Source organism: Cololabis saira, chromosome 10, assembly GCF_033807715.1.
Source record: "Cololabis saira isolate AMF1-May2022 chromosome 10, fColSai1.1, whole genome shotgun sequence".
NCBI lineage: Eukaryota > Metazoa > Chordata > Actinopteri > Beloniformes > Belonidae > Cololabis > Cololabis saira.
The window spans coordinates 13,697,681-13,711,295 of record NC_084596.1 but is presented as its reverse complement, the minus strand read 5'-3'; the positions used below and the strand labels follow the sequence as shown (position 1 = coordinate 13,711,295).

General features: G+C 37.2%; 1 protein-coding gene across 1 annotated transcript in view; it reads right to left on the bottom strand.

Moving 5' to 3' along the window:
* The window catches only part of LOC133452443 (collagen alpha-1(XI) chain-like), a 129,155-nt gene that overhangs the window by 28,305 nt on the left and 87,235 nt on the right, over nucleotides 1-13,615 (bottom strand). The window contains exons 42-45 of the mRNA XM_061731751.1: nucleotides 9,748-9,855; nucleotides 8,530-8,634; nucleotides 7,602-7,655; nucleotides 7,066-7,119 (exon numbers count right to left, since the gene is read on the bottom strand). Coding sequence (XP_061587735.1) covers nucleotides 7,066-7,119; nucleotides 7,602-7,655; nucleotides 8,530-8,634; nucleotides 9,748-9,855 — 321 coding nt within the window. The remainder of the gene's footprint in view (nucleotides 1-7,065; nucleotides 7,120-7,601; nucleotides 7,656-8,529; nucleotides 8,635-9,747; nucleotides 9,856-13,615) is intronic.

Here is a 13,615-nt window from a genome sequence, read left to right as displayed (position 1 = left end):
TACTAGTAGTAATATTTTGCAGAACTACAGTCATATAATTCATGCAACAGCTCAAAAAACAGTTTTAATAACACTAACCCAAATCAATATCGGAATCGAATCGGATCGAATCTTGATAATCGATTCTGAATCTTAAGAATCGGAATCGAATCGATTCTTGACATTTGAATCGATCCCCAGCCCTAGTGTCCAGAGGCAGCTTCATCTGCCCCTTGGAAATCAAAGTTATCCAGAAGAACCAGACTCATTTATATCAAAGAGGGAAAGAATTAGCATTGCTGCCTGGGCAGGTTATCCTTACAGTTCCCTCTGATGTCGTATATCCAGTGAAAGTCACCATGATTATACAGAGAAGTGCCTTCTGCAGATTTGACTCTTCTCTGAAATCCGTCTCTTGAGCAACTTGAAGAATTTAACTTAGACTCGGGTCCAAAAAATGCTTTGCAGGGGTATTTTAACATAATATTTATGTGCGCAATTTCATGCATGGAGGCTTGCAATGTCACAAGGGCAATTCAAGGATTCCTCCCAGACCAGAGCCAAGATCAACACTGCCCTCCTTTAAACTACTTGAAACTAATTCTTGACCTTGGTGGTATCTTGAAGACGGCAGTTCTGGTGACTGAACTGTTGTAATTTATATATTTTTACACTGTTGACTGAATGTTTGGGGTCAGAAAGCATACACAAAGATGTAAACGTTTATTTTTGATACTGCACTAATAAAAGGAGAGCACATAATGATGAAACCAAACAGCGTGAGTCAGGATTCAGCCGTGAAGACATGAATGCACTCAAGCAGTTTGACTCACCAGGACAAACAACTGTTAAATAATTTGTTATTCAGCTTGGGTGCGCTACCTGCTCACAGCAATCTGTCTCACTAGGTCTGTTCTCGCCCCCACAGAGCCCTGCAGATGCTGAATTTTTGCTTGAGTGGTTGTTAAGGCCTTATAATTTACAACAATGAGCTGTTAGATGCCCCCAGGCCAGCAACTATTGTAGAAACAGGACTTTCCCTGTTGTGTTAATGAGATGGATGAGTGGAGGATGCTCTGTGCATTCTCATCTTGTGCCATATGAGCTAATACAAAGGCGTGATTGGCACTCAGTGGACAAACTATTGTAGGTTGCAAGACTGTTTTGTAAACAGAGGGTGAAGAGTTTAATCCACATTTACATAAACAGTTTAGTTGGTGATTGATACTAAAATATTCGGCCAAAGGGCACGTTAATAACTCCGATGACAAAATCTCTCTGGAGTACTTGGACGTTAAATACATTGCCTCAACTAAAAGCAGTGATCAAGATCAAATTTATGAAGAACTACAAAATATAAGGATGGTACATTTAAAATGACTGCAGCCAAAACTTTTTGCATGGAATTGAAAGACAATGGAGATCAATACTCCTTGGATAATGAGTCCTGAACCTGGCTGGGATGTGGCTTAATATCTGCTGATCTGGGAAAACGGCCGTTTATTTCAATCATGCTGTATTAATTTTACAGGAGTGAGGCAGCAAGCACCATTTAGAAGAAGGTTCTATGTTTTCTAATCCATCTAAGCAGCTGATCTAAGTGCTGATCGCACCGTCAACCAGATAAGTGTACAGGTCTCTACATGCCAACTCACCAAACTCTCCAAATCTATGTTCTGAGTTGTACTGATTAAATAACAGGAACCCTGCCAGGCTCAAAAGAGCTTACGAAGCCCTAAAGGTCTAGCATTTTTGACATAGATAAATCTGATTTAAAAAAAAAAAAAAATTAATTCCGAGGCCAACATGTGCTCATTTCTCATCTACGAAGGATTGTAGCACCCTATGATGTAATAATTTCCTGAAAATGTAATAACGCCTGAAAATGTAATAAAATTTGCACTTAACTCAATAGAAAATGTAATAAAACCCAATAATGTAATAACTTCACCAATAATGTAATAAAATATCCTGACGGATATTGTAATAACATTTTTACCAATAATGTAATACCTTATTACGTTTTTGGGAATTTATTACATGCTACTCAAAGTCTGCAATTTAACCCAATAGTCATTCTGGTGTTTCAAATCCAGCGTTTATAACATTCTTAGATACTTAAAACACTAAATGTAGAACTCTGGACTGAAAATGAACATATATATTACATTATTTGTCAAATATTACATTATCAGTTTTGGAAAAAAAAAAAAAGACCCACCTGAAAATGTATTGGATTTTATTACATTTTCGATTGAGTTAAGTGCAAATTTTATTACATTTTCAGGCGTTATTACATTTTCAGGAAATTATTACATTATAGGGTGCTACAAGGATGATTTGTAACAAAAACATTACTGCTGAATTTTTGAAAGTAATAGTTTCAGAAATAGTTACAAGTATATCATTTTTATGTAAAAAAAAGTATTTTTTAAATAAATAGAATTACTAATCCTGTAGTTTTTACATCTTGAAGTTCATGCAACTTTTGATTTTTCTGTAGACAAGTTTTTCTTATATTAATAACGTATTTGTGCCTTTACTTAAAAGAACCGCCCCTATGGGCAGAAATATGTGCCACTAGAAACTGAATTTGAATAATTTATATTTGAATTTGAATTGCTCAACTTGAATAATTGCATTAAAAAACTGAATCTGAATTACATAATTTGAATTTGTATTGTTTAGTTTGAATCATTGCATTGAAAAACTGAATCTACATTCTGAAAAACTGAATCTTCATTCAGCTCTCACAATTCAAATTCAGTTCTTGAAATTCAATTTCAATTCTACTGTGCCAGACATCCGGGTCTTCTGGAGGAACAGCAATCGAGTGCAGATACAAAGAACTCGGGTATCAGTCACGTGACGTTTTTTGTTGTCAGCGCCATCTTGAGGACCGACCGGGGACATGTGTTTAATGCGTGTGTTTTATAATAGATCCATGGTTTAATGGTGCCTGCACTGCTTAAACAACCTTAACTTGCTCAATTCTCAACAGATTTTCAAACAGTTTGGTTTGTTATGAACGTCGGAGATGTAGTTATGACACTGCATACTAGTGAATAATTATAAACATTGAAAAACGTACTTTTGTATTTATATTAATTAATTAATAATTATATATATATATATATATATATATATATATATATATATATATATATATATATATATAATTACATTATAACATGTTTATATATTATTACATTATGATGTATTTATATTATGACATTATAATGTGTGTATTATATGTGTATATGTGTACATTATAACATGTGTGTGTGTATATATATATGTTATAATGTAATAATATAAATACATGTTATGTCATTACATATATATATATATATATATATATATATATATATATATATATATATATATATATATATATATATATATATATACATGTTATAAGGTAATAATATATGTGATAATGTAAATATAAATATTACTAAGAATACTATAGAAATGTTCATTTAATATAAATACCATGTCATAGCTATCTGTTTCTTGTTATTTTCATACAAAAGTACGTTTTTCAATGTTTATAATTATTCACAAGTATGCAGTGTCATAACTACATCTCCGACGTTCATAACAAACCAAACTGTTGAAAATCTGTTGAGAATTGAGCAAGTTAAGGTTGTTTAAGCAGTGCAGGCACCATTAAACCATGGATCTATTATAAAACACACGCATTAAACACATGTCCCCGGTCGGTCCTCAAGATGGCGCTGACAACAAAAAACGTCACGTGACTGATACCCGAGTTCTTTGTATCTGCACTCGATTGCTGTTCCTCCAGAAGACCCGGATGTCTGGCACAGTAGAATTGAAATTGAATTTCAAGAACTGAATTTGAATTGTGAGAGCTGAATGTAGATTCAGTTTTTCAATGCAATGATTCAAACTAAACAATACAAATTCAAATTATGTAATTCAGATTCAGTTTTTTAATGCAATTATTCAAGTTGAGCAATTCAAATTCAAATATAAATTATTCAAATTCAGTTTCTATGATTCAAATTCAGTTTCTAGTGGCACATATTTCTGCCCATACGCCCCCCTAAGATAGTGACAAAATATGAAGGTTATTAAGTTTAATAAAGTTGACAAATAAAAAAAAACAACAAACAAAAATAAAACAGATAAACTGAATCTGTACTCGTTCTTCTATGAGTATATTCACCCTCCTCTTCTTTCAACATTTCCCTTTCGGGGTCACCGCAGCACACCCCCGCTTTCTGTCTTCCCTCGTCTTCTGCATCTTCCTCTGTCACACCAAACAACTGAAAATCCTCATTTCACCCCATAAATAAATCTCCTCCCTGGTCTCCTTGTTCTCCCGGCTGGCAGCTCCATCCTCAGCATCTGTCTACCACTGTATTCACTATCCAAAGCTTTATGTGTCCAAACCATCTCAATCTCCTGTCTGCTACTTTATCTCCACCCTTGCTGCTCCTCTCATGTGCTCATTTCTCATCTTACCCATCCCAAAGAAAATCTTAACATCTTCAACTCTGCTTCCCGTCTCCTGCTCAGTGCTGCTGTCTTTCAGCCATAAATAATGGCTGGTCTCACTACTGTCTTCCTTTCCCTTTACTGTTACTCTTCTATCTAGCTCCAGAAACTCTTCCTCACTTCCTCCACTGTACCTGATCTGCACCTCTTCTTCACCTCTTTTCCAGTCTTTATTGCTCTGCACAGTTCAGCCCAGGTATTTAAACTCCTACCCCTCCTTCACCACTACTCCTTGCATCCTCACTGTTCCACCTTCTTTCCTTTCTCCCTTTCCGTCTTGCTGCGACCATTGTGAGCGCTTTGAGTGTCCAAGAAAAGCGCAATATAAATCTAATACATTATTATTATTATCACCTCCACCTCTCTAGGTTTTCCTCCGCCTGTTCCCTACTCTCACTACAGATTAGGGCTGGGCGATATATCGAGATTTTAATATATATCGATATATTTTCAAACGCGATATGGTTCGAGACAATATCGTTTATATCGATTATTAAAAAAAAAAAAATAATTATGATGTTGATATAGCTTATTTTGGGACAAATTGACTTGAATGTTTTATTTGAGATTTGCACAAATGTTTTGTTATTTGCACAACTGTCAACCTCAGTGGAAAAGTCTGCCTGTTACTGTCGACATTGTATTAATTGCACAGTGTATTTTAATTTAATTGTTATGCAGGAAAGGGATATTTGTTTTATTTTATTCAAGAAGCCTTTTTATTCTATATATGCAGGCAGTTTATTTTTATTTCATTTGTTTTATACATTTTGATATTGTGCAGACCTCTGTTAATAAAGGAAACTGTGTGACATTTGGCACGAGGCATTGTATTAAAACTGACAGTTTTTTTAAGGGTTTGCCTCAGAGAAAATGAAGCTAACAGAGATGCTATGCTATAATGCTTTGGGGGAAACCCCAATTATGGCACAGAAAAAATATCGATATATATCGAGTATCGCCATTCAGCTAGAAAATATTGAGATATGACTTTTGGTCCATATCGCCCAGCCCTACTACAGATCACAATATTGTTCACAAACACCATAGTCAATGGAAGCTCCTGTGTGACATCATCTGTCAATCTATCCATCACCATGGCAACAGGAAGGGGCTCAGGGCTGATCCTTGGTGCAGCCTCACTTTTCCTTTTTGCTTAGCCTTTTTCTTGTTTTCTTTTTAGCACAATATAAGTGATCTCTTTAATTAGGTACTAATATTCATTTTTAGTCATGTTAAGCTCAGACATTCTTGCATATTGAGGAAACTATTATAATATTGATTGCATCAAACATTCATAGATTTCAGAGTGCTCTCTTTGGAACCGGGCTGCAAATGGAAAATGGCTGTGTGTTATTCTGCAGAACCTCGTCATGTCCTAACAGGACAGCGGGGCCAGAGACTGAGGAGTTAAAATGCTCTCCATGAAGGTTTTTTGGTCCTTATTTGAACAATAACGATCCTCAACTTCAGGTTGCCTTGAATAGTATAAACCTTTTAAACCTGACTGCCCAAATGGATTGTTCTTAGCTTTTAGCCACCATGGTAACCCGGAGCTGCCATTAGGAGAGAAGCAGTAGGGTTTTTTTTTTTGTTTTGTGCTTTTTGTTTACTTTAGAAATGTTATAAAAGGAGACATTTTAAACATTCATGATCTGCCAAATAAGATTAATAAGTCCTTTTGAAAATATCAAACAATATATGAAGTGATGGGTAGCCTATATACTGCTCTCTCTCAGTTTGCATGTTTACTCCCTGATCTATAAACCTTACAAGAGAAAAGAAAGTCAACTAATGGTGCTAGGGCTGTTCGATTTTGCCCAAAAATAAAATCTCGATTTTTTTCCCCTCAAAATCCGATTTTCGATTACGATTACGATTATTTTGTGAATTGACAAAAGGCAAAGAAATTATTTCAAATATGCTGTTTTTTTATTGAACATTTGCCCCATTGGGCTTTAAGTGCAAACTTTGCTCTTATTAAACCAAAAATGAATGAATAAAGTGCAAAACTCTGTAAAATAAGTTGAAAAAAAGTTAAAAAAAAAATAAAATATGAAGTTTTATCTCTGAAAAAAAAAATCAGCAAATCAGCACTTGCAAACATACAGTAAGTTATATTTTCAATTAAATAAAACAAGACATTTTCTAATTAAACTAAACTGGGTCTTTGCATGCTAAATAATAATACAACCCATGAAGGAAGTAGAGGTGTGTAATGTCAGTCATTACATTTGCTATTCACATTTGCAAGTTTTTTGCAAGGAACACGAGCCGGTCTACCCGGTGGCATGTTACAACGCCCCCTCCTACACTAAAGAGCCTCTCCCATGGCGCACTTGTCGCAGGTATTGAGAGGTATTTCCATCAATCATTAATATGGAATATGCAGACAAGGTAAAAAGAAAAAAAAAAAAAAGTGAAAAATCGATTTTACGATTTTCACGTTTTAACATCGTTCTAATTACATAATCGCGATTACGATTTAAAATCGATTAATCGAACAGCCCTAAATGGTGCATGTTAATATTTCACAGGGCCAGAAGGAGTGCTACTCACAGCTGGACCAGGAGCTCCGACCACGCCCTGGAGACCACTCGGGCCTGGTGGACCCTGCAAACAAAGTGGACAACGTCAGTAAATGTGTCACATACCAGCTGTCGGAGTTGAGCTGGTTAGATCAGTGAATCTGACCATCGTCACCCATCATATCTACTTGAAATAAAAAGAAACTGCACTGGCAGGGAAATCAGTATTCATTCCTTCAGATGAGATCCTCTAATTATTAAAACAAAATTCATGTAAAAACCACAGATGTTCAAGGTGAGGCAAGAACACTGGATTTCTTGTGGGAAGAAAACACCTGCTCAGTTTAATACATTATACAAGCTTCTGACTGCTTAAATGCAGATTAGCCATTACCTGGTGTTCTTTTTTATCTTTTTTTTCTTCTTTTTTTTTATATATTCAGTTCACTTGAGAAATCAGCTGCTAAGATTAGTGCTCGTTTCTCAATTAGCTCGTTTTAAAACTCATTGCTTTAAATGAAACCGTAATTCAAAATGTAATTGAAAGAGCGGGAGAGAAACACTCACAAGTTCACCCTTGTCTCCTTTGCTTCCTTTCTGTCCAGGTCCACCGACTTCTCCCTGTGGTGCAACACACACACACAAACACACACACACACACACGTTTTTACACTTTTTCTCATGTTCTGTTTCTCCAATATCATAAAATGCCTCCTTTAACGATGACTGGGCAGTAAATATTTCTCCAGAGATTCCAATTTGATTGGCTGAGAAAGACCTTGGGGCGTTTGCAATTAATTGATTGGCTTTCTGTCTCACTCCATTTGCACTATGACTGACAAAAAGTTGTGATAGAAGGCGTAAACTGGGACTGAAGACCTGTGATGGTTACAGATGTGAAAATGAGTAAAATGAAAATAAGAAAATGAGCCGGGTGGAGTACGCCCGCTGTGAATGTGGGATTTGTTGGCTTAGGGGTAAACACGCAGTGTAAACAATTGACTTTGGTAAATGTATTTGGTTATCTGCTCACATTTAAATGTATTCTTATTTTGTTTACATCATGCAATATTCTATATCTATTATGTGAGGAAATAACATTTTCCAACCGAAGAATGTTGAGTCTATCCGGAGTAACTAAACAAAGATATTTAAAAACATGCTGTATGGAGGTTTATTTTTGTTGTAGGAGCTATATATTGGGATATGCTATTGAAGCAACAGTTAGCATGAATAATAGTAATTCTGTACAGTTACACCTGCGGTATGTAACCATAAATTAAGACCATATGATAAGATGATTAGCATATCATTTTAAGAACATTTGAAGATGTTCGGTATGCTTTGACTGTATCGAACTCTTATTTTATACCAAGAAAAATGGTTGTTGCTGAGATGCTGCAGCACAACTCCTCTTGTTTTGAACTTGTAGTCTATTTCAAACTCCCCAAGGAGCGCATTTATTCCAGAGTCATGTATTCCACTTGTATTCTACCTTGTCACCGTCCTCTCCAGGGGGCCCCTGTGGGCCAGCAGGCCCGGGAAGCCCTACGGGACCTTGGATGCCATCACGGCCGGCGGGGCCCATGGGACCCCTTCTCTCCCTGCAAATAACATCAGCACAATCACTCAAAGCTTTCTACTAGGGATGGGCGGTATGGACTAAAAGATTTATCACGATAATTTCTGGCATTTATCCCGATAACGATAAAAATTACGATAAAAAAATACCAATTCAACTCCACCTTTTTAACTATAAATCTATCAGATCCGCCATGTTTGTTACACAAAAAACCTCATCAACTTGAATTTATCTCTTTCTTTCTTTCTTTCTTTCTTTCTTTCTGCCTCATATCTTCCTTCCTTCCGGCTAATTTCTTTCTTTCTTTCTTTCTTTCTTTCTTTCTGGCTCATATCCTTCCTTCCTTCCTTCCTTCCTTCCTTCCTTCCTTCCTTCCTTCCTTCCTTCCTTCCTTCCTTCTTCTTCCTTCCTTCCTTCCTTCCTTCCTTCCTTCCTTCCTTTCCTTCCTTCCTTCCTTCCTTCCTTCCTTCCTTCCTTCCTTCCTTCCTTCCTTCCTTCCTTCCTTCCTTCCTTCCTTCCTTCCTTCCTTCCTTCCTTCCTTCCTTCCTTCCTTCCTTCCTTTCCTTCCTTCCTTCCTTCCTTCCTTCCTTCCTTCCTTCCTTCCTTCCTTCCTTCCTTCCTTCCTTCCTTCCTTCCTTCCTTCCTTCCTTCCTTCCTTCCTTCCTTCCTTCCTTCCTTCCTTCCTTCCTTCCTTCCTTCCTTCCTTCCTTCCTTCCTTCCTTCCTTCCTTCCTTCCTTCCTTCCTTCCTTCCTTCCTTCCTTCCTTCCTTCCTTCCTTCCTTCCTTCCTTCCTTCCTTCCTTCCTTCCTTCCTTCCTTCCTTCCTTCCTTCCTTCCTTCCTTCCTTCCTTCCTTCCTTCCTTCCTTCCTTCCTTCCTTCCTTCCTTCCTTCCTTCCTTCCTTCCTTCCTTCCCTTCCTTCCTTCCTTCCTTCCTTCCTTCCTTCCTTCCTTCCTTCCTTCCTTCCTTCCCATCATCAACGGGAATTTACCGTTTTTACCGGGGAGATGACAAATTCTTACCGTGGGGAATTTTTTCGACGGTTTTATGGTGAACGGTAAAATATCGCCCATTCCTACTTTCTACACATAAAAAGCATTTCACAAAGTAAAAAATTAGCTGCAAAAACTCACGGGAGATCCCTTTTCTCCAGCGGGGCCAGGCGGTCCCTGCGGACCGTTCCGTCCCGTCAGACCGATGGGCCCTCCGGGGCCGGCGGGGCCTCTCTCTCCAGGAGAGCCCTGTCAAAAACACAAGAAACATCAGTCCCTGCTGTTTTACGTGGAAGCTGAATAGGAAAGTCATTCAGTAAAAGTAAGAAATTAAGCAAAGCAAAGAAACTGTACTGTATTTTAATTTGAAACATGAAAGCCTGGCTTCATTAAAAAGAGTGCCCTAATTAAGGAAAAGACACGAAACAACACAGAAAGACAATGGCCATTATCATTTCAAGCCTCCTAATTATGCTTAAAAGAAAAAATCTTCATTTAGAGGGATGAAAACTGGTTGTTTTTTTTGCCAACACAACCAGAAAGGTGCCTTTCAACACAACAGCATCTTTGACATAAGTTTATTCTGTAAATCTACAAAAAGGCAACATGTGGAAATAAAGAAATTGTTTAATTTTCACGTGATTAGATAGATAGATAGATTTATTATAGTACCCTTGGGTAAATTTGGTTCCCAGTGAGTGCCTCCTCATACAATACAATCTAAAACCATACACTCAACAACACAGGATAATATAAAGTGACAACAGCTTTGGCTAAAAGAACAAAGAACAAGAATGACGGCCCCAAGATAAGAATCAAGATAAGTTAAAACATCAGTAGATAAAAACACTAAAATATTAAAACCAAGCAAAAGGATAAAAAATGTGCCTTTTCATAAAAACAAGATAAAGGAACCAATACAAAACATAAATACAAAGTTATGTTGCAGTTCCCTCACTTATTAATGGCACTGATGGCTGCTGGTACAAAGCTATTTTTGTAACGTTTAGTTTTACAAGCAGGTACCCTGAACCTCCGACCTGATGGAGCAGCTGAAACTCACATTTAAGAGGGTGGGAGTTGTGTTTTAAAATCGAGCCAGCTATCCTCTGTAACTGTTTAGAAAACAGGGATTCTGGCTGAAGCTGAGACTCTCCAATCAGCTTGCTCGACCATTTCACGATTTGGTTTAAACAGTTTTTGTTTTTAAGGGACGCATTTCCAAACCATGAAGCAAGACAGAAAGATCAAACTGATTCTATAAAAGCACGATAAAACAAGATCAGCATGGTCCAGGACATGTTAAAAGTAGACAGTTTTCTCAGACAATTTCTCAAAATGATTAATGATTAACACTGGGACATGACAGCTGGATGCACACTGTATTCATCCATCAGTGGTTCTTATTTTAACTGTTCAGGTTCAGGTTCAGGTTCAGGTTACTTTATTGATACCCAAGGGTAAACTGGTTTTGCAGTCGAGAGTTAAACAAGCAGCAGAAAACAGACAATCAGTTCAGGAACAAGACATTTAAGATGAACACATACACATAAAACAAAAGCGGCTTCGGCTCGACAGAAAGTGCTGCAGTTCATGAAATAAATATAAGAAATAAAAGACATGAGGCTAAAAAAGAATTAAAACACCAAGAGCAAAATGTCCTCCAAGTTAGGAATGGATAAGAGCAATAAGATAAAAACATTGTAAAATACATCATGCTCCGAAAAGTGACTTGTGCAACTTTTGTGCAAACTACAGCTTGTTCACCAGTGTTACTGCAGCTGGAACAAAGCTGTTTTTATAACGTTTTGTTTTACAAACTGTTTGTGACTTATCAGCTTACAGTTGTACACAGAGATGGTCGGGGCTTTTGGTGCAGATTTGAAGCTTTTATTTGAGACTTTCAGACTGATCCAAATGGATTTGAAGGTGATTTAGCTCTTCAAGAAAACATGTTATGATTTCCTTTCTTGAACACAATATCAATAGGTCTTAATGTTGGTAAAACTATGACAGCGATATAGTAAAAGCATCCTCTTTCTGGCCTGCTCTTACGGCTCTGTTGATAGCTGGATTAAGGGGGTGGAGTCAACTACTCCTCTGGATTACCCCTCCATCTTCTGTGCAGAGTGTTTATATTGAAATTGGTGTTACAGCTCTGAGCTATTCGGCTCTAAGGTGTCGGAAATGCTGCATGATGAGAAAATGCGTTTGAGATAAAGATGGAGAGGCTACCGGGTTTGTATTAGCCACAAACTCCTGCAAATCTGACCCACTCAAATAATAACTAACTTTCACATCTACTCAGGCACAGACAAAATGACAATGTTCTGTCATATCAGAGTTTTCAACACTTCTAAATGCCCAAATATATTTTCTCAATGACAGGAAATTGCTTTGTTTCCCGTTCCCTGCCCCCTGTAAATGTGTTTCACGCTCTATTGCAAAGGGACCAAAAGTAAGTGTGCTACAACTAAAGCTGCAGGAACAGTAGGAGTTGCCGAATCAAAAGTTGGGTATAGTCTGAAGAGAAGAATAAAAGAAGAATGAAAGGACCGGTGAGCTCAGCAAGATAAAAGGGGCAAGATTTCTGAAGAAGACAACACTGGTGGATGTTGATGGGATTCTTTGATAAAAGAAAAAGCTCCTCACTGCTTCTTGCCAAGTGAAGATAACTATGCAGGAGGCAGGCGTATCATTATCAGAGCCTCCCAAAGAGACGTGACTTCATTACAGAGGCTCCTCCACAAGCGCTACATAATTCATAAGCTTCAAGATTAGTTATGCAAAATTTAACTTTGGAAGAAGAGAAGATGGAGAAGTTCTGGGAGGGCACTTTTTTGGAAAGCTAAGATCAGCTAATATGAATGATGGGAGTGAAAAAAAAGGAGCTTGATCAGAAGATTGATTCTTGATCGGAACCAGTACTCGAGTTGTAAAAATAAATCAGGGGGGGATGGTGGATTTTATCATATGGGGACAGATAATTTGTGCTGATTACAAATAATATAATATATTACAAATAATAGCACTGACCAAAACACCTGCAGAAATACTGCAGGAATGACATAGCAGCAGTTAAATGCAGCCTTCTGTAAGCTTTAAATATCCACTGGGCTTACATCAAATACATCAAAACACAACAATAAAAAACAGTTTCCTGAACTTATCAATATGACTCTGTCCTTCACAGGATAAGTAAAATGGATCACTGCAAAAACTCAAAATCTTAACAAGAATATTTGTCTTATTTCTAGTTAAAATGTCTCATTTTAGTAAAAGAAATCTCATTTCACTTAAAACAAGACTCATCACTGGAAAAAACAACAATTTTCACCTGTTTCAAGTAGATTTTCCACTTAAAATAAGTAGAAAAATCTGCCAGTGGAACAAGAGAAGATAAATCTTGTCCCAGTGGCAGATTTTCTACTTATTTCAAGTGAATATTTACTTGAAACAGCTGAAAATAGTCAAATAAGTTATTTTTCTGGTGTTATTTTTCTGGTGATGACTCTAAATGTTGAAATAGCAGTAAAACCACATTCATTGATGAAATGACATAAGGGATGGAAAGGGGGGATGGCAGTTTTACAGGGGGGATGATTTGGACCGTTTTTATTTCACGGGGGATGCCATCCCCCCTCATCCCCCCACAACTCCAGTACTGATCGGAACATACAAAATCCAAGAGGTTTCAAGGACACACCATTGTGCAATGGATAAAGCAATAGGTTTATATATGTTTTATTGACAGGGCTGTAAAAAGGATTTTAGTTGCAAAATGTTTGAGATGATATTTGAATTAAAGTCCTGCATCTGCCACTTTGATTCCACTTTGTTTCATTTCACATCTACTGTGAAGCATTAGAGCCAAAATGATGAAAACTGCCTCACTGAGCAAATATTTCCTGATCTCACCGTGTATTGACCCTGCTGACAGTCCCATCGCCTTCACTGAGACGAGCTGTTCTGATGAGCAAGCCTTTAAGAGTGCGCGGACATTCTTATG